The sequence below is a fragment of the Suricata suricatta genome, chromosome 8, assembly GCF_006229205.1.
Source record: "Suricata suricatta isolate VVHF042 chromosome 8, meerkat_22Aug2017_6uvM2_HiC, whole genome shotgun sequence".
Taxonomy (NCBI): domain Eukaryota; kingdom Metazoa; phylum Chordata; class Mammalia; order Carnivora; family Herpestidae; genus Suricata; species Suricata suricatta.
Genome location: NC_043707.1, coordinates 105,783,555 through 105,810,395, shown reverse-complemented (window position 1 = coordinate 105,810,395; position 26,841 = coordinate 105,783,555). Strand labels below are relative to the sequence as shown.

The window sequence follows — 26,841 nt, the reverse complement described above, 5'->3', positions numbered from 1 at the left end:
TGAGAGATTTGCTTAAATTCAGAGTATTTAAATACAGATATAGATCATGTTTTGGCTAAAATCCATGTCATTTATTTCTTCAACAAACAACTCAGTATCTTCTATGTTCCAGGCCATGTCCCTGGCACTTGGAATGGAGATAAACCCTGGCCCTCAAGGAGCTCACAATCTAGTGGTGGGGAAAAAAAAGATACATACATAAAGAATTATGTTGTAAAGTACGCAAAGGGAGACCACTGTGGGAGGCAAGAGCAAAGGAACCGATCTTAAGGTTAATGTCTGTAGGAAAGAAAGATCTGGCTAATGGGAGTCTTTTCTGTGAAGAACAGATAAGGCAATGGTTCTCAAAATGTAACTAGTGACTTACCTACATCCCAACCATCTGGAGCACTTAAACACAGATTCCCAGCACTTTCTGAAAAGATTATGATTCAGCAGGGCGGGGGAGCTGAGAATCTGCATTTTAAAGTGCTCTAGGTAATTCTACTGCAACTTAAAGTTTGAGAATTTGTGAGATAAGGTTTGCTTTGTGATGAATGATCTCTGCATCCGAAATGCTGATGGTCCAAATGTGTTGGTCTTTAGTGACAGGGGGAGTAGAAAAGAGTGGTATTGACATTTATGAAGCTCTACTGTAGTCTATGTGTAAGCCTGTTTAAATTCTCACAGTAATCCTATGAGGTAGATATTATTATGATCCATATTTTACAGATGGAGCAACAGAATCAAAGGCTGTAGATGATTTGTTCAACATTACAGAGCTAATGAATTCCAACACTGACATCTGAACTCAGATTCACTTAACTCCAAAGCTCGTCCACTTCTTGTAACACCATGTCACACCAGGGTTCAAATGTACTGATTGTTACAATTTTCTTTTGGTTCTTTGCCAGATTTCACCAGGCAAATATAAAGAGCAGCCAGATGGCATTTTGACCATGTCCAATAAAACTGTCCATGTATACATTCTTTCCTGGCAAGTGGAGATTTAGGGCCAAGTTGGGAGGAATGAGCAGCCAACTGATTCTTATTTCTTCTTCCATCATCTTATGTCTTCTCACCCTCTAGTGGAGGTGTTATGAAAATGTACTATGGTCAAGAAGGGGGTCCATCCGAAGGGAAAAGCACATATCACTGGATATCCAGGAAAGCAGCTCCACCTGATGTCAAAGATTCCTGGGACTCAAAACATCCAGACTCAAGTTTCTCAAAAAATGAACTGTCAGAACAGAGGCAGGTCCAGAATTTGTATTAGAAATAGCTCAACCTTTACAGAAACTGTGAAAGGCTAGCAGCTTTTCCAGCTTAAATACACACTATCTCTTTCTACACACAGACTCAGAAATGCAACAAAATAGATACAGCTCAGAAAATAATGGGAAGACCAATCCCATCTCAAGAGCTTGGAGACAGGCCCAACTTATAAACAATCTCCCATAATAAAGAACATATACACACGCAATCTGCAACTCCTGGTTACAGTCCCACTTACCAATTCAGTGTCACATAGGCAACCAGCAGGCAGGAGCAGCAAAGTTGGAGCACGTCAGGTCAGGAAAAGGAAAGGTATAGTAAAGCGGGTTGATGACAATACTGAGGGGGCCCTGGAACCTTAGATTCAGAAGGCTGGTGTGTAACCAAGCTCTTCTATCACTGAGCTTGGAGCCACAGCAGTGACACTACAAACCAAATATGAAGGAGCTGGAGAGCTCCTTTCATGTATTTGGAGTTTAAAGCAACTGCTGAGTACAAAGATGGGTTTTGTTCAGTCCACTGATTCACATTGACACCAAGAACAGCATGTAGGTTAGATTTCACTGTTTTGTGTAAAAAGACTGTAAGCCAGACTTTATTTTATTGCTACATTCTTCCCGCACCCAATCTGGGAACATTTGCTTCCACCTACTTTTTCATTTAATACTGGCATGGTTTAGAGTTGTTTAAAACAAACAAAACAAAACATGCAAATCTAGATCGATCCTCTCCTTACAAACGTGTTGATTTATTTACACTGTACTGACTCCTCCCCTCCAAATACACAGCTTCTAGAGGCGGAGGTGCCACAAACTGTGGTTTAACAGTACGCAGGCACTGTACCGGTGTGTGTCACTACATCTAAAATCTACAAGACCCTCCGAACCAGCTATGCTAAAGGCAACTCTGGGGACATCTAGATAAAGTCTTTTTTTTTTTTTTTAATTTAAAAAAAATTTTTAGATAAAGTCTTAATCCTGATGGCAATATCTGGTTGTTCTAGAGTCTAAACAGGATATCTGAGCTATGCCTTTGGTCAGCCAAGAGGCACACAACAGGAGGAGTATGCAAAACCCACGTCTAACTACAGTAGGTCGTCAAACTTATTATCCTGTCACAAGTTTATACATATGAGGAACCAGTCATTTGGGAGTTGTGTGGTGCATAGCACTATTATACTGTGTAAAGTCAAATCAACCATTTTGTGGATCCTTAGCTCTCTCTGGTCATGACTGCAAATACTTAAAAAGGAAAGCTTAAATATGCTGGGAGGTAATTCTCAGAATGTTTGCCACTGTCATTCCTGAATGTCAAGTAAAAGGGCTCACCTCCACGATTACTTCTTGCGATAAGCAAACAGGTCAACTCATTAGAGACTGCTCCTTCTATCTGCTAAGCTCCAAAAGTTCAAGGGGGCGGTGGGCTTTTGAAAACTATCCAGGGCTGAGCAGATGCTGTAAGCCAACCCTTACAGCTTTACATCTTATCCTGGTTCTGGGCACATTTCAGTTCTGCTCCAAGTCCACTTTGCTCCAATTCAGCGATGACAGACATATATTTGAACTCATTTGGTCTGAAGTTAAAGGTCTCCACTATCTCGTAGGTCTCCTTCCGATCAGTGGCATAGAAGAGCTGAACTTGGTTGGCAATGCACTGTGCCTCAGCAACATTCTGTAAGATAAAGAGTAGTGAGGTCCTTCCCTGAGCAGGGCCATAAAGCTCTGTCTCTGAGTCCTCTGGCAGGTGGAGGGGCCTTACCTAGGAGTCACTGCTTCCAGAAAGCTTCTCTGACCCCTTGACATCCAACTCTTTGTTAGACGCCCCTTGTTAGTGCACCCAAATTACCCCATGCTGACCTCTACCATAGTATGTATTATATTATATTGTAGCTGTCCTGTTTTTCCCTCTTCCGTTTGTGTCTTCCCTATGACGAATTCCTCAAAATATGTGCTTGCTCTACATTCCTGCACATGATCACATCTGGTGAATGTTTGCTGAATAAAGTAACGAATATATCAAAAATTTCCCTCTTCATTCCATTCCTTAGTAACTGTTAAGTGAATTTCAAGGGGGAGAAAAAAGAGCAATAGTTACCTACCTCCAAGAACTAGTTTGTGAGTCAGTACTAAGTTCTTGACTAACTAGACATACTCTTGAATAAACACTGTTTCTGATATCACCTCAGTCACAAAACTAGTGCCAAAGCCAGCTGTGTGGTTTTACAGTTTGTCCACAAATTCTAAGACATTTCTCTCTTTGAGGAAGCCTAGCTTCCCTTTCCTTGAGTATAGGCTGTATGCACTGACTTGCTTCTTCCAAATGGACCACAGTGAAATGACGGAGAATGACTTCATGACTTCTACTAAGTCACAGAAGACATCATAGCTTGTGTCTTGCTATCTCTCTTGAATTACTCTGGGAAGGTCAGTTGCCAAAGTCATTATGACATTCAAGTATCCTACAAAGAAGCCAATGTGGAAAGGGAATGAGGTTTTTTGCCAATCGCCATGCCATGGGCTTCGAGGTGGGTCCTTGAGCCCATTCAACCTTCTTCAAATGACTACAGCCTGAGCCAACATCCTGGCAGCAACTTCATGAGAGAGACTAGGCCCAGAGCCACCTAGTTGTGCTGCTTCTGAATTCCTGACCCACAGAAACTCTGAGGTAGTAAATTTTTTGTTTTACGTACTAAATCTTGGAATAATTTGCTATGTAAATCTACCAGCAAAGCTTCATGGAAGAGAAGGGTTCACTTTCTCTAAAGCTCAGTGGCAGGGAAATGGTGCATTCTATAGAACAGAGATAGGGTCAGGACACAGGCGACACTCTCAAAACCTTACAGAAGAATTACCTCAAGCAACTATTATTTTTGCTTCCTATGAAAGTCTCTAGTTCTAGTTGGTCAGAGGCACTTATTCATTATCACTCTGTTCATATGGCCAAAACCCAACTGCAAAAGATAGTGGAAAATTCCCACTAAACCTAACTGCCAAAAGTGAGCTATGTCTAGCTGCAGAATGATGGAAATGGATTTATAAATACCATAGGCTGCTTTTACCTCCACTCCCTCCATGGGGCTTTCAGGTCATTTCTCACAGGCAGGAACTAATCTCTGAGACTGGATTTTCAATCAAAAGCTGCCTTCTAAAATGCTGGGTATTTCAAATTAATCGAATTTTAGAGCTGGTAGGAGCCTCAGAGATTGCCCAGTCTTCATTTAATAGGCCAGGAAATCAAAGATGAGGTTCAGGGATGGGTCCAAGGACATATGACTAACAAATGGCAGAACCAGGACCAGACCTCTGGACTCCTACACTGGTACTCCCTCTACTTCATCCTGATTCTGTTTCTGATGGGGCAAGATAATTAACACTGGTCAAAGCTGATAACTCTACTTCATCAATTTTACCTTTCCTCTACTCAAACATGCCTCAAGAGTAAACCACTTCTAAACCAAGTGCACTGCCATAATTGGAGGCAGATACCACTACTTTCTGATCCTATGAACTACAGGGACCTCTGATGACAATCAACTTTAATTTGACGCTCAGAATAGTGGTGGTAAGGGTAGTTTCAGCTATATTCATTCCCGAACAGTGCTGTCCATACTGCAGAGTCCTAGGGACTGTGTGGTGGTGCCGCAGGTCCCTTTACCTCTGTGTTGGCTGTTATACTAGAGGTTTTACATAATAAGATTTTGTTTGGATAAAGGGTTCCGACCACTAGTTTGAAGACCACTAGTATGGTGGGTAGGGAGACATGTATATTTGTCTCTCATGGAGGGTCCACACTTTCAATATGGTTAGATGCTGGGCTTTTTTAAAGACCAGAAAAGAAAGTCTCTGTGTCACTCCCTCTCTCCTGTGGTCAAATCGTAAGCCTTGTCATTAGCAGTAACTATATCCCCTCCAAATCTCAATCTGAAACATCCATACTCGCTCTACTATTTCCTATCTTTTAAGCTCCTCCCACCTTTAAAAATATTTTAATTCTACCAGGACTCACAATTCTTATGGTCTCTAAATCTTCTTTATGTTTTCACTTCCCTCTTTATTCAGCTTGCATTCCACAGCCAGTGATTATAATATTCTTCTGCACTCAACTTTAACTTCCTGGTCCCTTATACTTCATTAGACCACTTGGCTGAACCACAGCCCCAGTTAAATCCAAATCTCAGCCCTCTCTCTGTGCCTGTACCCACACAGCCAGTCTCTCTTCCGTTCTCCTAGACCACACGTTGACAAATATTTTCTGTAAAGGGACAGACAGCTAGTATCTGAGGTTCTGCTGGCCCTATAGTCTCTATGGCAACTACTTAACTCTGAGGTGGACCTAAAGCAGCCGTAGATAAAATGTAAATAATAAGTATGGCTGTGTTCCAATAAAACTTTATTTATAGACACTGAAATTTGAATTTCAAACACTTTTTCACAGGCCATGAAATATTATTCTTCCTTAGTTCTGCCCCTCCCCACTCTGACCATGTAAAAATAGATATAGAACACATTTTTAACTCACGGGCCTTCTAAAAACAGGTAACGCATTGAATTTGACCCACAGGCTGTGGTCTGCTGACTCTATCCTAGAAAACCATTTCACACTTTCTCATTTCCACTCAATCCTCCAACACCTTTTCTTCCATCATCACTCTCAGCTGATGACCTTTCTTTCTAAGCAATCTGGAGAGAACTTCTACAAAATACCACCCACCGCCTTTATCCATTTAACTGTATTTGTGTCTGTATATATTCTGGCTTCTCTCCTATTATTATGTATCTGGCAAAGATCAATCCTTCATTTCCAGACTTGCCCCTCAAAAATACTTCAACAATTCTCTTCTCTTTTTCCTGTATTCCCCCTCAGTTATTTCCCTCTCTGCTGAATCTTTCCATCTGCATACAAATGTTATTTCTCTCATATTTAAAACAAAAAACATTGTTGTCCCCACTTCTCCCACTCCAGCTGGTGCCCCATTCTCTCCTTCCCTTCACAGAAACATCCTCGAAAGACTTGTTTCTGCTCACTCTTTGGAATTTTTCTTCCCATCCTCTCTTAAATGTATTCCAATGATGCTTTTGTCCTACCACTCCTCTGAAACTGTCCATAAAAAGCTTGCTAATGACTTCCATGTTGTAACACCCAGTAAAGTCTCCGTCTTCATCTCATTTGCACTACCAGCAAGTGAGAGTTGGCCAGTTGAGCACTCCCTATTCCTTCAAACATTTTATCTTAGCATTCAGGGCATTTTACCATCTTAGTCTTCCTCCTATCTCACTATCTCTATCTCACTGACTATTCCTTTGAAATCTTTGCTGATGCTTCCTCATGTCTCCAGGCTCAGTTCTTAGACCTCTTTTCTTTTTATCTTCATTTACTTCCTTGGTGATTTCATTCAGTCTCATGGTTTTGTTTTTGTTTTTAACATTTATTTATTTTGAGAGAATACTAAGTAGGGGTTGCGGAGGGGCAGAGAGAGGAGATGGGGGGGAGTAGGCAGGGAGTAGAGGGGAGGGGCAGAGAGAGGAGATAATTCCACACACAGCTCGATCTCACAGACCCAAAAACCATGAGATCATGACCTGAGCTGAAATCAAGAATTGGACGTGCAACTGACTAAGCCACCCAGGTGCCTCCAGTCTCATGGTTTTAAATAACAATCTGCATGCTGACAACTCCCATGTTTTTATCTCCAGCCTGGGCCTCTCCCTTGAACTCCAGGCTCATACATCTAACTGCCTACTACTTGGATATCTAATAGTTATCTCAGATCTAACATATCCAAAATTGAGCTCCAGATCTTCTTCCAAATCTGTTCTTCCTGCAATCTTATCTATCTCAGTTAATGGCAACTCCATTCTCTTGGATAGGATTTTGGGTGACTTCCAGTTGAGTGTGATGGTGGAAAGAAGAATGGGAGAAATAGGACTGAACAGTTTTAGAAATAATAGACAGAGAAGAAGATTCCAGTTCCGGTTCCAGACTTGGGGCTTACTGCTACTAGAGACACAGCTGAGTGCCCTTACTTTTTCCTTCTCTGTAAGTAGCTGGTAAGAGAGAGGGGAAAAATAAGTGGGTGCTGTAATGAAGAATCCTGGGGGAAAGAGGCACTAAAGTGTCCACTATCTTGAGGACATCCTGAACTTAAGTCCTGTCAAAGAAACGAGAAACAAATGAGCAAGGACTAGACAAACTGGTTGTACAAGAACCATAAAACTGCTCCTGGCCATGGATGTACAGAGAGAACAAACACAATGGACATCGTTATCTATGGACATATGGTTGGTGCTCTACAGGAAGAGGAGGAAGGGAAATCGCTATGTATGATGAACAGTGTGCAGGAAGAGAAGAGATTGAGAACTATTCTAGACTTCGAACTTTTCCTTATACTTAAGAAGCCATTTGTTTGTCCACACTCTCTTACTTGAAATCCCTAGGGCCAGATGTGTTTCGGAGTCAGAATTATTATATTCTATAAAGCCAATAGGTACATTAGGCAACTCCCCATAATCAAACACATTAATATTTCCTTAGTAAAATGTATGACTATTCCATATCAATTGGGATGAATAAGGACAATAAGTGGTCTTATATCAGTTTAAATGAAGATTTAGCAACCAAGTAAGTTCAAGTCAGGTAAGGTTTTGTAACCAAATGAATTATGAGAAAACTTTGTTTTCAGAGCTTATGGGCTTCAAAATTGTAAATAAGTGATTGAGTTAGTGATTGTATTAACTTCAACTTGGAAGAGCTTGTGCGAGACAAAATTATAGCCAACTTTAAGTAAGAAACAAGTACATGTAGGTCTCTGGAATTTTACCTCTCATGATCTTGGGCAGAAGAATATACCTCCAGGGCCACCAGGCAAATCCAAAGAGGTAAAAGTTAATTCTTACCAGAAAGGTGGTATCCATTTCTGCTGTCATCAGCACTATGCCCTTTTCTTCCTTAAGTTCAGGGTAATGATATAAAACCAGCTGGCTGGCTGCAGCATCCCCTCGGGTCTGTAAGGAGAACCACTTATCAAGGCTCAATAAGGTACCACCACACAAAACTGCAATTACAGAGCAATAGAGAGTCTGGAGGAAATTTGGGCTCTTAACAGCCCCTTGGGTGGCTAGAGAGTCAGAGGACTGGTAGGTGGGGGGACGGTCAGGCTTGCCAAGGCACCGTGAAACTGACAGTTTGCACAGTGTTATTTGTGTCTTCAATTGAAAAAGGTTTGGCTTTTTTCCCAGAAAATGTTTACAGTAGGCAGTGAATCCTTCATCATGGCCATATATTTAAAAACAAAACGGCACAAGCAGCTACCAAATCAAGTTCTAAAGAAAGCAATATGCCTGTGTAATTGCCACTTTTATGGACTAGTGCATTTCACAGTTGAAATCTACTCCCCTTGGCTGGCTCTGAAGACTGAGCTCTTTTAAGCTGTAGCAAACAGCTGGAGAGTTTGCACATGGGCCAGATTTGTAATGTGCAGTTTTAAAATATAATCTGCGTGGGAGATGGGGGGAAAAGAAGAATGGGAACATCATAATTTCATGAAGAGTGGACAGGGCAGTAGTTATCAGACCTCAGTCCAGACTAGGAAGAGAGGCTGGGTTCAAAGTTAAAGCCCTCCTATAGTGCAAGAAGAAACAACTATACATCAAAAAAAGATCTCTGGGTTTCATCTCTAAATTTCAGCAAGATTCTTTCTAATGATCACTATCTAACTATTGCTAGGGTTCAGTTCCCCCCATATAGTCCAAATATATTGATCATTTTGGTCATAATTATATTTCTGGATCTTTTTCCTATACTTGTCAAAGAGCTTGAGGAGGGAAGGGACCTTGTCTCACAGGTCTCCAAGCCCTAGCATCATCTCTAACACAGCGGCATAATGGTTCAGTTCATTACACTTTGGAGTCAATCAAATCCAGCCCTGGCACCTATTACCACATTCATCCAAACTAGCTCACCTCCTAACTTCTCTGAGCTCATGCTCTTCTCTCTAAAGAGAAATAATGAAATAACTATCTAATGGGACATCTGTGAGAATTAAAAGACACAATGTATATAAAACACCTGGCATATAGTAAGTACATCAAGTGTTGGCTATTTTAGTATGTGCCCCATAAATGTTATTTAATAATTCATCCACAATCAAAGTAAAAGCTGCCCCCTCATTCTGCTTTTTCTCCCCCCTTATCCTGCCTTTTTTTTTTTTTTAACAAACATGATACAATTTTAAGATACAATCACATGGGATACAGTCATGAACAAACTCTCATTCTATTTTGCATTTCCTTTTCCCCAACATTCAAAGCCATTATAACACAAGTTTGTGGGTTTTAGGGCCAGATTTGGCCTCCAAATATAGAATATCAACCCTACTTCTTTTTTTAAAAGTTTCAAATGTTTTAGATTGGGTTTATTAATTCAATATTTGGGAATAAAACAAAGAAAGAGAAAGGAAAGAAGGAAGCAAACTAAACAACACCTGTGGAATGGAAACGATGCATCTAGCATCTTAGAAAGTGCTGACTTGGTTAATAAAATACAAGTAAGACATGGGACCTACCTTAAGGTTAAAAAGATAACCATCATAGCTCACCCATGTTTGTTAAGTGAGGCACAAGCAGTAAATGGTATAGAGGTCTGGGGAAGAGGCACAAGAGACCAGATGCAGTTAGTCAATTTTTAGGTATTGACTACGGCCTAGAAAGCTAGCCCGATATACAAAGTATGACAATTCATCAATGCCAAAGCAAATACTGCTGGAAATTAGTAGATACTCTGTGTCCTCAAGCCTCAGCAAGGGCTCATAGTCCCACAAAGGAAGACTGTTTCCTCTAGGGGTTGAGCACAGGCCACCTACCTGAATATTTATGAGAGCAGTGAAGTGGAGTTCGGTACCTGTCCATTGTCCTACAAAGAACTCATAACCTTCCCTTCTTGGTAGTGCACATAGAAACTATGGGAAACAAATACACAAGGAGACAGGTGAATAAATAAAATCATTTGTTCTACATCCAACTGCCTGTATCCTTTGATCCATTTCTTCACTGTTTGGTCTTTAAACATTTTTTTAAATTATAAAATTCATAAGTGATAATTTAACAAATACTCACATATATCCCATCTAAGAAAGTAAACATTAGAGATCCAATTGAAGGTTTCTCTGTTACTCATTCTAATCCCATTCCAGAGTAACATTTATCCTGCATTTGATGCCCGTCATTCTCTTTGAGGTTTTTAAACTTTAAAGTGTATGCACATATCCATAAACAAGAAATATTACATGTTTAAAAACCTGTTGCATGCTTAAAAATTTAAATCTTACCAAACTATACATACACTTTGCAACTTCCTTTTTTCACTTCACAGTATACTTGAGATTTGTCTTTGTTGATAAATATAATTCTAATTCATTAATTTTCATTGTTGTATGGAATTCTACTATAGAAGTTTATCACAATTTATCTGTTCTATTGACAACATGAGTTTTTCCATTTGTAAACTTTCTAATGCTGAATTAACTTTTGTTCCAATTATTATAATCGCTTCCTATTCTATCACCTGAGGCTGATACTGGAGCATGGTTCTAAACACAAAGAAATGATTAGTTTTACGTTTAGAATTGGGGATGAGTGGTGAAGAGCATGGTGCCAGAACAAAACAAAGTAAAATCAGTCCGATGCATGCTAGTCATGGAACTGTCTCCTTACAGCCAACAACTCAGGCTCTATTTTATTTTTATTAGATGACATAAACTCAGTGCCTACCTAACAGGCAACTAATTTGATTTCTGTCACTCCTGGTCAGGGTGCATTTTCTAGAATTTTGTATAAATGGAACCAAAGAAACTACACTTCTTTTTGTATGATTTCTTTTATTCTGCATAATTGTTTTGTGATCTATCCATGTTGTTGCATGTACCAATAGTTCATTCCTTCTTTTTTTTAATGGTTATTTATTTTTGAAAGAGAGAGAGAGAGAGAGATACACAGAGTATGAGTGGGAGAGGGGCAGAGAGAGAGAGGGAGACAAGAATCCGAAGCAGGCTCCAGGCTCCGAGCCGTCAGTACACAGCCTGACGCAAGGCTTGAGCCCATTAACTATGAGATAATGACTTGAGCCCAAGTTGGACTCTTAACCAACTGAGCCACCCAGGCTCCAATAGTTCATTTTTTCTTATTGCTAAATATTATTCCACTGTATATGTATATATATACAGAGCACCCCCATCGCCAATTTCTTTATATGCCTGTGATAGATTTGGATATCTTTTAATATTTGGTTATTACAAATAAAGCTGCTATGAACCTACGCTTTCAATTTGGGGGGAAATATCTAGGGAGTAGAATAACTGGGTGGTATGTCAGGTATATGTTAAACTTTTAAAGAAACTGTCAGTCTGTTTTCTAAAGTGCTTTTACTGTTTTACATGTTTATATCAGCAGTATATGAGAGTTCCAGTTATTCTACATCCTCACCAATACTTGGTATGGTCAGGTTTTTTTTTGTAATTTTTTTGGTCTTTTTTTTTTTTTTTGAGAAACAGAGACAGAGAGTGAGTGGGGGAGGGGCAGAGAGAGAGGGAGACACAGAATCAGAAGCAGGCTCCAGACTCTGAGCTGTCAGCACAGAGCCGGATGCAGGGCTCCAACTCACGGACTGTGAGATCATGACCTGAGTCGAAGTCAGATGCTTAACTGACTGAGAGCCACCCAGGTGCCCCTATGGTCAGTCTTTTTAATTCTGGTCATTTTAGTGGTATCTCACTGTGGTTTTAATTTGTAATTAAATACTGAGCCATCTTTTCAGGTTCTTATCTACCATTCCATTTCATTGGTGAACTGTTTGAATCTTTTGCCTATTTTTAATTGGGTTGCCTGTCTTCTTCAGTTCTTTTTTAAATTTAATTTATTTTTTAAATTTACATCCAAGTTAGTTAGCATAGAGTGCAACAATAATTTCAGGAGTAGATTCCTTAATGCTCCTTACCCGTTAAGCCCATCCCAAGTTGTATGAGTTTTTAATATATTCCTAGATACAAGTCATTTGTTAATGTGTGTCTTGCAAATATTTTCTTCCAGTCTGTGGCTTGTCTTTTCAAATTTCATAACAATGTCTTTTGAAAAGTAGAGAATTGCATTTATTGTGGTAAAGTATATGCAACATGAAAGTTATTTTAACTATTCTTAAATGTACAATTTAGTGGCATTAAGCATATTCACACTGTTGTACAACCATCACCACCATCCATCTCCACTTTTTTAATCTTTCCAGACTAAAACCCCATGCCCATTAAATGGGAACTCCTCATCCCCTTTTCCCCCAGCCCCTGGCAACTGTCACTCTACTTTCTGTCCATGAATTTGACTATTCTAGGTGCCTATACCAATTCTAGATCTATAAGTGTAATCATACAGTATTTGTTGTTTTGTAACTGGCTTCCTTCACTGTAATGTCTTCAAGGTTCATCCACGTTGTAGCATGTGTCAGAATTTCCTTCCTTTTTAAGGCTAAATAATATTCTTTTGGGTAAATATACCACATTTTGTTTATCTATTTATCCATCAGTGGACAACTGGATTGCTTCCATATTTGGGCTATTGTGATGAATGCTGGTATAAATATGAAAATACAAGCAGAAAATTTTGATGAAATCTGATTTACTGATTTGATTGATTTTTTTTCTTTTATAGTTTGGGCTTTTTGTGATATACTTAAGAAATTTTTGCCAAACTCAAGATCACTAACATTTAACCTAAGATTGCTTTTTTTAAGAAGTTATATTTATATCTATTACCTGTTTTGAGTTAATATTTGGATATGGTATGAGGCAAGAGTACAGGTTCATTTTTTTGCATATGGATATCCAAACTGTTTTGCACCATTTGTTGAAGAGCTTATCCTTTCCCCATTTAATTATCTTGGCACCTTTGTTAAAACATAACTGACTACACATGTTGGTCTATTTCTGGATTCTCTCTTCAGTTCTATTGATCTATATGTCTATCTTTATGCCAGTAACATACTGTCTTGCTTATTGTAGCTTTATAATAAGTCTTGAAATCATGAAATGTAAGTCCTCTAACTTTATTCTTTTTTTCAAAATCTTTTTGTTATTCTAGGTCCTTTGGATATCCAAATAATTTTTTAAAATCACTCTGTCAGTATCTTTAAAGAAAAAAAAAGCCTACTGGAATTTTGATTGGGATTATATTTACTCTAGAGATCAATGTGGGGAGAAAGGACAACAATACTGAGTCATCCAATCCATAGTCATAGTATATCTCTCCATTTACTTAGATGTTTTTATTTTCTCTCAGTAATGCCTGGAAAATCTATTTGAGAATCTTAGAAATTATTACTGCCACCAAGTCAGCTGGTCCACCTCACCAATCCCCTTTCCCTAAGGTCTTCTGGCAGCTCATTACTCTAGCAACAATCTCATAATTCCTTAGGCACATACAATCAGGATAGCATGACCAAAATCGAAAAGAAAACTGCCAATATAAGAAAAACTTAAAGGATGGTGAAAATATTAAGGTCTCAGGTGTTGCCTCCCACATTTGCTTATACTGAAAGAGATCCAAATCAGAAAGGGCTATGCTGTGTCAGAGAGCTAAAAAACCAGAGGCACTTATTGGGATAAACCCACATGATTCCTTAAGGCTCAAAATCTCACTTCAGTACAGTTAGCATGTGAGCAACTTTGTTGAATAAACAGAGCACTATAACATGTGAGATTGTATGGAGTATGAAGAGATTGGCTAGAAAACATCCTTATGTGGTAGAGCTGATAAGCAATCCTCATACGGACACTAGAAACTTACTGTTGGACAGGACTGAGCTCGGGTCCAGACCAAGTCAAACTTCTCTTCCTATAGGTCAGAAAAGAATAAAATAAAAAAATAAAAAGAAAAGAAAAGAAAAGATAAGGCTTCAATCACATTTAAGCTCACCAAGATTGAACTCTAGAACTAAAATACAACTAAAACTATCTCTTAAGTTCCGTCATTTACATATCCCTCTTACGACAGAGAGAAAAATGGGATGTTTTGCTGCTCATTGTCAGAACTACACATGAAGAGTGGATACTTCTTGTTCCAAACTCTGCAAGGGACTCTACCAAGGGCCACTGAGGCTGTCTGAGGGAGAGCCAAGAAGGCCTATTCAAACAATGAGTCAGTATTAGATATCTAAAGTATCACAAAAGGTACAGATCCTTTTGGCTGGTTGAACTCATGAAAGCAAGGGTATATATGTGTAAGAGGTGGGGAAAAAATGATAGCAATACTCTCAGCAACCAAAAGACCTGGCTTTATTTTTCTGTCTCTAAGTTTACCTCCTTAATCTTAAACTCATACATTTAAACTCAGGATCTATTTGTGCGCTTGATATAACTTCAACAACTTCCTCTTCAGGAAGGAAGAATAGTGGAAGAACCAGCTCATAACCCAGCCCATCTAATACTTCCGTATAGCAGAAGTCAGTGTGAGGACACTGAACCAGAAGAAGCCAGCGGTACCCCTTCCCAGTCACAAACCTCAATGGTCAAGAAGTCACCAGTGATTATCTCCAAGATATCAATTTTAAGAAGGGAAAAAATAAAGAAAACACCACTTGCTAAGGGGAAATACCAGAAAAAGCCTAGGAGGAGGATCTAAGTCAGTTCAGTAATAGGTCACTTTTAGACAAAAGGGGAAGAAAAGCTATGTTAGAGGCCCTGTCTGAAATTCCAACAGCGTGGCTGGAAAACACCAAAAAGAAGCAAAATACACTTGGAAATTGCTCAGCAACATGAACTTATACCATGCTCCCTTGTCAGAGACTTGAGTCAAAGAGACATTTCTAAACCAGAAAGAGGGAAAACAAGAGCCGTAAATATACCATATGGAGCTTCCAATCTTTGGTGCTTAGGGCATAATAAAAACCCTCAGAGCTATAAATGTAAGTTCTCAAGAGGCAATAAACATTGGAAAAGTAAAGGCAACTGCCTGCTAAGGGTAGAGACCTGACCTTCATGCTATAACACTTTCATTTTCCCCTCCAAACTACTTACAGGAATAACTGCGTAGACTGTATCCTTTGCTGCAAAATACTGCTGCCAAATCTGCACAAAAAGAGAGGGTGTCTGTGACATGTGGGTAATCTTTTCAACCTGCGCCAAGAAATGGTGACAGCTTTCATTGCTCAGAGTAAGTATTATGCTATTCGACAACAGGGAAGAAAACCCAGCGTAATGCTTTTATTACGAGTACATGATTACAAGAAAGATTTAATACCATCTACTCTTCTAGATGATTAAACTGTAACTCTTAACAAATTCCTGTCAGACAAATGGATTCCATGATCTTAATAATTTCTCTCAAGATGTGCCTGTATGGAACAGACAAGCTCCTTCCTCATATCTTCTCTTTCCTCTCCCCAAACCCATACTCCCCAGCCAACCGTGGGCCTTCTCAGACAGCCAGAACATTAGTCATTCAGAACTCAGTGTCTGGAGTTAGGCAGACCTGGATGCAAATCCCAGCTCCAATCATTTGCTGGCCATGCTACTTTGGGCAAATTATTAGAAATCACTATATAACATCAATATAATCATCTGTAAAATAGCAATAAAACCAACCTAAGAGGATTGTTGTGAAGACTAGCTGAAATAATGTAGGCTTGTGCTTAGCACAACAGAACCACAATGCAAACCAGAGCCAGAGTACTCTGACGGTATCAAAGAGGCACTTAGTCCAAATTAGAGAATGAGTGCCAGAGGAAGGGATATTTGGCTGTATCTTGAAGAATGAACAGGAGTGAGCCAGGTGAACAAGGAGGCTGGGAAGACAAAGAGCATAGAAGAGGCACATTCTTTTGGGTTTTTTTAATGCTTTTTATTTATTTTTGAGAGTGTGAGCAGGGGAGGGTCAGAGAGAGAGGGAGATACAGAATCTGAAGCAGCCTCCAGGCTCTGAGCTAGCAGCCAGCACAGAGCCCGACGAGGGGCTTGAACCCACAAACCGTGAAATCATGATCTGAGTCGAAGCCGGATGCTTAACCGACTGAACCACCCAGGCGCCCCTAGAAGAGGCACATTCTAAGCAGAGAGTGATAGGAGTGGCACAGAAGTTGGGGAAGGCATCATAGCCAAGGTGACACCTGAGTGAACTTTTGAAGATGCTTCCTTTAAAGATGCTCTGCTTGTCAACATTTTCATTAAGATGGGTGAACTGAAGTTACTAATCAAAGTATGATCTGACCAACACAGGGTGCAGAAGGACTATTACCTCCCAGGACCTGGGCAAATCATTCTGTCAATGCAGCCTAAATACTTTGCTTTGCTTTTTTTTGACATGTCAGACACTGTCCTTTCATTTTAAGGACAGCACAGCCAGCTATTTTTATTGAATCTATATTAGTAGATAGTGCATGAGTCAACACTGAAATTTATAATATGGACAGATGTTTCCTAACACAGCTGACCTTGGCTACTCAAAATTATTTTAGCAAACACAAATTTATGCCTAAAATGTTAAGTCTGAATGATATTCATCATATGATCAAGCTGCTTAGGCCTGGCTTCTTTCTCTCCTAAAGGACATGCTTAGTGTCCACTTTCTAATGGCACCTCTTCCCAAAGACAGTTTAAGGTTTCCTACAGACTTTGCATAAGCCTCTATTAACAGAAGTTAGAACCCTATGCTGTTCTTATCTGTTCCTGTGTCTGTCCTTCTACTAGGCTAAAACTCCTTAGGAGTAAGGGATTCTCTCATTTAATTTCTGGGTCTGGCATACAGCCTGACATTTAATAGGTATTCAATAAATGCTTCTGCTGAAACAAATGATACAACACCCAAAGAAAACTCGTGGCAACTGGCACAACTTCTTGAAAGGGAATATGAAACAGAGTCAAACAGACATGAGTTTGAGTCCCAGCGGTACCACTGACTAAGTTCCTTAATTTTACAGTTTCCCTAACTGTAATTTGGAAATAATAACACTTACTTTACAAGGCAGTTATGAGAATTTAATGAAATAGTGCATATGAAGCATTAGGTACAGTACCTGATACCCAGCCTACAGCTTTTATTATGATTTTGATTTTCTCAATATACTTAAAATAATTCATGGAATTATAAGAAATACCAATAGATAGGACTTAATACTGGCAACTTGGCTCGAGACTGTGTTCTTAACCAACACACTATGCTTCTCCATAACGAAACTGGGAAGGCTGGGAGAGGTGGAAGAGCAGGGAGAAACAAGAGCAGGGAAACCTCTTCAGACACCAGTGTGGAGCCCAACATAGGGCTCGATCTCACAACTGTGAGATCATGACCTGAGCAGAAATCAAGAAAGAGTTGGACACTTAACTGATTGAGCCACTCAGGCACCCCAGTACAGATGACTTTAAATAAGATGTGGGCAACAGGGGTGAAACAGAAAGGCGAAATGTGAGTTGATTAGACATACAGAAGTAAAACCAAAAAGGACAAGCTTTCTTATGCCATTCTTTTTCATGTAATTCGTCACTTTTGCTTTCTATGACCACCTTTCATTCTGGCTAGAAAGAGGTGTCAAGAAATATATGCTCTTTTCTACTTCCAGATTTGGCTTACAGAACACACATCTTCATAAAGTATGCCAACCCATTTTCATTCATTACCTGTCTTATTTCTTCTGCGGTTTTGTCTTTCACCATCTCAATGTTAAAGATTGAACTGAGAGTCTGAATGACAAAATAAAAGGCAATTAACATCCACAATCAAAAAAATAAAATAGCTTAGCTCTATCTGTAAGCCTTGTCCGATGCAACATGTCAGGAGAGTGGAGCAGATCTTCAATAAGTAGAGAACATGTATCAGAAAACCTGCATACTCAGAGAAGTGAACCCCTAAGCCCAGGCAGGTTTTCACAGTACTATTCCTTGGAGTATCTATAAGTACTTTCCGAATGTTTCACCCTCACTAAAGAGCACTGCAGCACTTTGCAGCTGGTAAAAGGAGAAAATCTGGTTGTTACCTTAACTGCTATTCTACTGGGGTGGCTCCTTATTTGCAAATTAAATGAGAGTAAACATGCTTTGATTTTTCAAAAATACTTCCTGTAAAAAGAAAGGGTATCTTTTTTTCTGTATTGCTGTATTTCCTTCATATTTCCTCTAACACCCTCAGGACCCAAACTATGCTAGAGGTTATATCAAGGACATAAAAATTTATAGAAATATTTCTCATCTCCACAGTTGGGGAAAAAAATCACAAAGTCGGTGAACCACAGTAAATACGTTCAAATGTGCAACCTCTTGTTATAGATGTTCCATACGACTTCAGACTTGGATCTTTTAATCAGAAACTTACCTTGTCCTTAGGGAATCCTCTGCTCACAGGCTGTTTCCCCAAGGGGTCTGTCTGAAATACACGTTGAGATAGGATATTTATCTGTGCTTTACTCATAAGAAAAAGACCACCAAGCTAGGTGAAGTGCCCGATATCTCATTTTAGCAATCTCACACTTGAGAACTCACTTTTCTCCATTCTTTATAGCAACTGTACACACTGTTCCAAGAGTTCCTGCTTGTGATGTAACTTTTCTATGACTAAGCTTTTGAGATACAGATATGAAAAAAGATTTCTTCGTTAGTAACTATCATCTGATGGTACTGAAAGTTCATTCCATAACTGCCACTATGGATATGAGGGTCTCCTTCCCAGAATGAGGCCTGCTTGGGTTTCCTGCACTCTGCTCTCTGATCTGCTCCACAGTGAGCCACAGAGAAATGGAAAAATGTATTTTCCAAGGCTGCTTCCCATGTGTGACAGCACTTCTGATGGCAGCCATCCTCAGCAGGCGAGAGTCTTTTCCAGTGCACACTCTTAATATTCCCTCCATCAAATTAGTGATTATTTCTTCTCCCAGACCACTATTTCTGAGAAAGGCCACAGCCAGGAAATCCTATTTTGAGATTTTTGATAGTAGGGATTGGTTCTTCTGAGTCACCCACTCAATTTCTTAGCTCAAGTCCATGCCCTTCAGAAGGAGTACAATCTACACCTGGGATTCTGAGGCTGAAAAACACTTTCTGCACAAAACCCTGTCTTTTGTTGTTCTGTGCCTTCATGAACCCAAACCTTTCATAAATGATGCTGACAGACTGGTACCCACAAATTAGACAGAAGTCTGGTGTAGAAAAATTTATTCGATACACCCTGGTCTTCTTTGTCATACTTACTTATCCTGGGGCAGCACCCTAATGCAGTCTGTCCTTCATATGTAAACTTTCCAGAAAAGAGAATTGATTTCATTTTCCTACCACTCACCTTTCAGGTGCATTGTGAAAACAAATGAAGCCCTCCATCTGCACAGCTGCCTTCTCCTCTTACTCACTAAGCCTGGTGTATTCTTTTCCCAGAATGTCCCTCCAATCCATTCTTTATTCCATTTGCACTGCTAGAAATAACAAATTTAAGCTCCAAATATAAGCTTACTGTGTTTTATCTAACCTAACACACCTCTTAAGAAGCACCATTATTTGATGCATCAGAAAATGAGGCTTATTAAATAATAACACAGCATACTTTCAGATCACATCAATTTTAAGACAATTTTGGAGATGTTAAAATGTAAAAATTTTTAAAAAGTGGGCTTTGGAAGCAATGAAATAAGGCAATTAAAATTATAGTTGAAAGTATGTGCCAGAAGTTTCAAGAGCACTTAATAAAACATTCAAACAGGTACTTTACTACCCCATATAGATGCTCTGGAAATCTGTGCGGACAACTTTTCTATTACTACAATAGTTGACTGGACGAAGACATTTGTATTTATGGGAGGGGAAGGGTGCCAGGAGCTGCAATCTTCCCAATGAGGACCACATGATGAAGAATTTTCCCTCATCCTGCACAACTTTTCAGGGTCTAGCCAGATATCTTCATAAGTGAAAAACCATTCTCTTTTCCTCCCTCCCTCCCTTCCTTCCTTTCTTCCTTACATGGCTTTAACAAACACTGAAATTTTCAGAAATGCAACTACAATGTAACTTAAAAGAAGGTTGTACATTGTGGAATCTCATGAGGATCACTGATAACAACACTGCTCATGATCTGGGAGTTTTTAAAAGTAGTAACACAACACCCCTATTCCCGTCAGCGTTTGCTGCTATGTATTCATGGTGATTGCACATAGAGGTGAAATCCTCTGATGACTGCATTAGGTTTCACAGCATAGTTGTGCTTGAGATTTAGACACTAAATTTCACTTATAAATATTTCATTTATATCATTCATTACAGAAAAACATCATTCATATCATCTACTAAATAAGAATTTTATTAAAAAGTTCTTTATATTATAGGTAGGGCATTATTTGATCCCCCCCCCCCCGAAAATATGTGTACCAATGTGTTAATCGTCCACATACCATTTCAGTTTAGAAAATGGAGAATTAAAAAAAAATTTTTTTTAAAAGAGGATTTTGGGTCTCATGTGGTAGGGAACCAATGATGCAGAGTAAAGAAAAGGCTTTGGAAATGGAGTCATTAGCCCCCTTTTATCTACCTAGATAGGAAAGACAGAAAGTCGTGATTTACCCAGGAGTCACCATAATTTAAATTACATTTTACTTACGTTTTATCATCTCCTCATAAGTTGAATTTCTAAGTCTGTTTACAAAAGGGGACAAAGAGCTTTCCCAGACCATATTGAAAGTTTATAATATGGTAATATATCCATGAGCTACTGACTTGTAACCTTGGCACTATAAATGTTTATCATAGGAAATTATAGTTGTTAAAATATTTGTAGTAGACCTGTTTGTGCACTTAAACTTGTAAACTATATTTGTCAGAGGGGGTTGAATTTGCTCCCCAACCTTGTAATGATTAACCCAGTGCCTATTGCTTTTGTTCTAATGAACTCACCCAGTTATTAAAAAACTAAGTGGATTCTCTTAAAATTTAGAACACCCAAGGCAAAAAAAAGTTATTCCCCAAATTAAATAAGTATCTCTCATTCTAAAACACAATGTAGAATCCCAATTTTCCACTGTATGTTATTTCAAGTCCACACCTGGATTACTGCATATCCTTCCTGGTTTTAGCCTCTCCCAGTCCAATTTGTTCTTTTTCTTTTTTTTTCCCCAAGTTGTTCTATGTAGCACCCTAGATTAGTATTTTTTAATGTTTATTTATTTTTGAAAGAGTAAGTGCACCACGTGTGCACGCAAACACACACGTGTGAGCAAGGGAAGGGCAGGAAGGGGGGAGAGGGATAGTGAGGGAGAAAGAGAGAAAGAGAGAAAGAGAAAGAATCGCAAGTAGGTTCAATGCTCAGCGTGGAGCCCAATGCACGATTTGATCTCATGACGAGATTATGACCTGAGCCAAAATCAAGCCACCCAGGTGCCCCAGGTTAGTATTTTTCAAATCATAGGCTGTGAAATCAATTTACTAGATTGTGACCAAAGTTTTTTTAAAAGAAAATAAGCTGAACTGCACGTACTAAAAGTAAGCATTGCGGTGCACCTGGGTGGCTCACTCAGTTAAGCGTCCGAGTTGGCTCAGGTCATGATCTCACAGTTCACATGTTTGAGCCCTGTGTTGGGCCCTGTGCTGACAGCTCAGAGCCTGGAGCCTGCTCCTGATTAGGTGTCTCCCTCTCACTCTGCCCCTCCCCATCTCGTGCTTGCTTGCTCACTCTCTCTCAAAACAATTTTTTTTAAAAAGTAAACATTGTTTTGTAAAAGCTTTTCTTCAGTTATAATCATACACATGTGTGTACTGAACTGCAATGTAAAATATATTTCTTACTGGCTCATGATCAAAAAGTCTGAAAAGCACTGCATGAGATTTCAACATGCTTTTCCCCAGCTTTGATTCTTGTTTAAGGATAATAATAGCTATGAAGCACGTTTTTGATCCCTGATCCCTACAGCTCACTGCCATGTGTGCCTTGCTTTGATCACTCTGCTGCACCCCCCAGGAGCATGCCTTTCTCATCCCTTCATATCACTACCATGACCACAGTACCTTGCCAGAAAGACGATACCCTTTATGGACGGAGGCTGAGATAAATAGAATGAGGCTACATTTGTTCATCCAGCTGACCCATCAGTGAGCCCACTGCCAGGATAAGGATTGGTGGGGTGGGGTGGAGCACTGGTGAGCCAACAACACAAAGGGGGCAGATCTTACCTTCTCTTCCACACATTTGATAAAGTCCCCTTGCCTGGAGTGCCCCACTGGCTGTTTCCGAAACTCACTGCGCTTCTCTAGTCGGGATTCAAAAGCAGCTGGGTCAGATCTGATTAAAGGTAAACCAACAGTTAAACTACTTGGGACTTTTTGGATTTGGAAATAACAAAGCATCACGTTCCACTTCCAGAGAGAGAGGACACAGGCATTTGCCTACAAATCAAGAAAGTGGACAAAGAAATCCAGTTATTTAATGACTGTTAAGTCAAGGAGCCTGTGTACCATTCTTCTTCTTTTTTTTCTTTAATGTTTTTTTTATTTTTGAGAGAGAGAGAGACAGAGAGAGAGAGAGAGAGAGAGAGACAGCATGAGCAGGGAACGGTCAGAGAGAGAGAGGGAGACCCGAATTTGAAGACAGGCTCCAGGCTCTGAGCTAGCTGTCAGCACAGAGCCCAACGCGGGACTTGAACCCATGAACCGCGAGATCATGACCCGAGCCAAAGTCAGATGCTTAACCGACTGAGCCACCCAGGCACCCCCCATTCTTCTTCTGCAGGATATTTCCTAGGGTGACAGAGAGCTTGGTTCCTCAGGTACTTATACTCTACTTACTTGGAATTCAAGTCCTCAAGATGGAAAGGGGACTTTGAAGTCATCTTGCTCCATTTTCCTACTCAGGTAGGAGTCCAAAAGCACTCCTAGTAGGTGTTTTTACTTGAACACATCTAGTTCTTGGACATCCTCTTCCCCCTACCCCCAGGTTAAACACCTGTTTATTCAGATGCAGGTGATTCAGAAGCTTTAGGCAGCCTATTTTGCAGGAGAAGATATAACATCTGAGTATCTCCCTGATTCTCTCCCCAGACCTTGCTTCTACAGGTGGGATAGCACAACTTGTCCTTTGTGTCAAAATGAAGCTAGTCTTCAGGCCTGAAGTCTATGTTGGGGCTGCCATCCTTGTAAGAAGTCTTCAGGCCATGTAGCCAACAAAGTGATATTTGCCACTGTACACTTTGATGAAGACATCATATGGGGATTCCAGCTCCTGGGCCATGAGACCTGTCATAGGTGAGGTCTGCAGGATCCAAGGGCATCATGATCACCTCTCTGGTGAAGTCCTTCCTGGTCAAGGCATTGTATGGGGCCCTTCTCCCATAACCCTCCATGCCAGAGGTGACATTAAACACTACTCCCTTCATTGCCATTATGTGGGCCGATCTTCTTCCTCCCCTCCACAGCAGGCCAGCAACTTAGTACACAGTCAGTCCAGGGGTCCTGTCCTGTGGGATGTGGCACCCAGCCAGCTGGGACTGACAATGCCAGGACGAGGGTAAGTGCTGCAAGCATCCACAGCTGAGTGAGTGGGCAGAGTAAAGGGCGGCCCACGCACTGGAGTCTGTGCACTCCCACCTTGGATGGCTTTTATTACTAAAACATTCTGAACCTAAATCTATCTGTATCTTTCACTCTCATGAACAAAAAAAAATGTCTAATTCCTTTTATCTGAGTACTTGAAAATCACTATTATGTCACCCTCTAAATTTTTCTCTAGGTTAAATTTTCCTTAGTTGTTTTGGTTCTTTTTCATATATGTGATTTGTGAATATCTCCTCACTATAAACCTGCTCTTTGGAATCTGTCCACACTCTAGATATAGTGGGCCTGGAGCTAGATCATATCCTCCCAATTCGCCAAAGCAGAGTATGATGCAAAATCCAGATACTAGGCTGGAAGGGGTCAGCAGGGCACACAGCCTTGTCCTGCTATTGACTCACACCAAACTTGGGGCTGTTGCTACAAGAGCCCAGGTTTTCTTGAGTATAGAGAGACTGACAGATACTACAGCATGAGAACCTTGTGTGGAACACCACGAAATATGGACATTATCCAGAGTCAGTGCGGGTGCTTTGGAAAGCTCACTTTAGGAGATAGCAGTATGTGTAAACATTGACGGGAATGATCTAGTGGGGAAGGAGAATGAAACCAGCTATTCAACGGTTCATAGGTAAGAATGAATAGGAGCTGTGCGGTATTCAGAGTATAAGTTGACAACTTTCCTGAGATGTCTGTCTGTCTGTGAAAGGGATCGATGAGAAAAGCCTGGAGGGGAATGTAGGTCAAGGAAAGGTTTTATAGATGAGAAATCCTTGAGTATATCTGAATGCTGCTGGAAAGGGAGAAAAAAATTCTCATTCCTTTATTCTGTCAATTTTCCCCCCCCAAAAGAGAAGGCAGATCATAATAGCAGCAGTGAGCTGGACTGGGGTGGAGGAGTGGGGAAGACTAGCTGGTGGATGACTGCAAGAGTCCAGGAGATGACAGAAGAGTAAATTAAGGCCATGGAAGTAGACGTGAGACAGAACTCAAAGAAGTTAAGTACTGTCTTTGGTTTCCTTTCTAAGACAGCTGCCTGCCTACTCTGCCAAATTCTCTTCCAAGTCGCTTTAATTTTCACCTTTGATCTTCGGCTCTTCCCACATCAACTCTTTAGACCCCCTACACCCACCTCAAGCCTCTTGATCTCCAACTCCTTTTATCCGGAAGCTGAGGAACAGTGTTAGGAACCCTGGATTCCAAGTCTGGTCAATCCCAACCATCTGTGTGCCCTCTGGCGGGTTAGGAACCCTGGATTCCAAGTCTGGTGAATCCCAACCATCTGTGTGCCCTCTGGCGGGTCTCTGACGCTCATTCTCAGTTTCCTCATCTTTTTTTTTTTTTTAATTTTTTTATGTCTTTTATTTATTTTTGAGAGACAGAGAGAGCGCGAGCTGGGGAGGGTCAGAGGGAGAGGGAGACACAATCCTAAGCAGGCTCCAGGCTCCGAGCCAGCTGTCAGCACAGAGCCCGACGCGGGGCTCGAACCCACGAACTGTGAGATCATGACCTGAGCCGAAGCCGGCCGCTTAACCGACTGAGCCACCCAGGCGCCCCAGTTTCCTCATCTTAATGAGAGGACTGGGGGATGATCCAGCTGCGACACGTTTATTCTTTGACGTCCTGCTCCCTCCCCCAACCTCCTTTCCTGGTAGTCAGGGCTATAGCTAGAAACCTGGGAATCCCAGTTCTAGGCCAGGCCCCAGTGAATCAATATGTGACCTTGAGCAAGTCAAGTACCTTCTCTGAAAGGCTCTATGTTCCCATTTCTATAATGAGGGCAGGTCCCTTGGAACTGCCTACTTCATAAGGGCTGACAAAGATGCACCTCGGCATTTTGAGAACTAGAGCACAAAGACAGACAACTGGGGGAAGAGCGAGGACTTTGCAGAGATTCTCAACTCTGAACCTAGCTGTGTGATGTTAGCAAGTGACCTTGCTTCTCTGAGCCCAGACGCAACACTTATGCAGTGGGGGCAGTAACTGGGCCGGGATCGCTGGGCCGCTGTAAGCACCAAAGGGATCGGATCCACCAGGAACGCGGGCCGCACGCCGCCCCTCCCCGCCCACCGGCGTCCGCACCTGCGCAGCTGCTGGATCTTGTCCCTGTAGCGGTCGTAGAAGGGGTTAGCCTCGAGATCGGTCCCAGCCCGGCTACCGTCGGCGCCCCCCGCGGGCCGGCCCGAGCAGCGGCGCACCGGGAACACGCGCAGCTGCGCGGGGGACACGAGCCCCAGTCCTAGGGCGCGGCTACGCACCGCGCACAGGCCCCGGTACAGACCGGCCACCTGCAGCACTGCGGGGCCCGTGCTACCGGCCGCCACCACCACAGCAGCCATAGCCGCCCCCGCCTCCTCCTCCTCTTCCTCGTGCTCGCGCTCGTCGACTTCAGCCCGCGGCCCGCGCGCCTGCTCCATCGCGCTCCGGGTCGGCCTTGCCCCGAGTCCGCCACCGAGGTTCCGCCCGCCCAAGGTTCCGGGCCCCGGGGAGGGCCAGGTGAGGCGCGGCGGGGAGGAGGGGGCTCGCCGCCCGGCCTGCAGCTCGGAGCGCTACGGCCCGCCTCCCCACTGGAGTCCGCCGAGCTCCACTTCCTCCCGCTCGCGTCCAGCAGTCTGTGCGCTCCAGGTCTCTTCCTGAAGGCCGCTCTGACCTGCTGCTGGCCCTCACGGAGCTTGCTCCCTTTCAGATTCTCTTGGCACTCGCCGCAGTAGTTGTCCTTCAGCATCCAAGGCCCTTTCATCAACTATAATCACAGTAACAAGCTTCTCTTTACTGGGGGTTTCTGTGTGCAGGACACTTAACTGCTTCATACCCCGTGAGGCAGGCTTTTTCCTCATTTTACCAATGAAGGAACTGAGGCTGAGAGTCAAGAGACTTGTCTAAGTTCTACCCAAGGACTGAACTCTGCAAGATGCCAGCTGCCTCCGGAGCCTTGTCTCCCTCTGCTTCCTGACACTTTGAATGCCAGCCAAACTAAACTACCCTTCTCCCTAAAGAGACACCTGGGTCTGTCCCTCACAAATCTTTATTTTGGCTGCTTTTGA

At 41.4% G+C, this 26,841-nt stretch overlaps 1 protein-coding gene across 1 annotated transcript; it reads right to left on the bottom strand.

Annotated features, from left to right (window-relative positions):
* Positions 1-44: 44 nt before the first annotated feature.
* ATPAF1 (ATP synthase mitochondrial F1 complex assembly factor 1) lies at positions 45-26,347 on the bottom strand. The gene is made up of 9 exons (XM_029948389.1): positions 25,880-26,347; positions 22,424-22,532; positions 18,594-18,644; positions 17,903-17,965; positions 15,308-15,358; positions 14,079-14,126; positions 10,112-10,207; positions 8,148-8,255; positions 45-2,925 (listed from the first exon to the last, which is right to left on the bottom strand). Exons 1-9 carry the CDS (start codon positions 26,212-26,214, stop codon positions 2,731-2,733), a joined length of 1,056 nt encoding a protein of 351 aa, XP_029804249.1. The 5' UTR covers positions 26,215-26,347; the 3' UTR covers positions 45-2,730.
* Between the last annotated feature and the right edge of the window lie 494 nt (positions 26,348-26,841).

What these genes read in the sequence shown, in the direction of transcription:
- ATPAF1 (XM_029948389.1), bottom strand. Translation starts at nt 26,214, where the DNA reads ATGGAGCAGGCGCGCGGGCCGCGGGCTGAAGTCGACGAGCGCGAGCAC. An exon ending in GAGCTCAGTCCTGTCCAACA is followed by an intron (nt 10,208 to 14,078) that starts GTAAGTTTCTAG and finishes TGTTTCCCATAG; the next exon opens with TTTCTATGTGCACTACCAAG. An exon ending in AAATGGATACCACCTTTCTG is followed by an intron (nt 2,926 to 8,147) that starts GTAAGAATTAAC and finishes TTTATCTTACAG; the next exon opens with AATGTTGCTGAGGCACAGTG.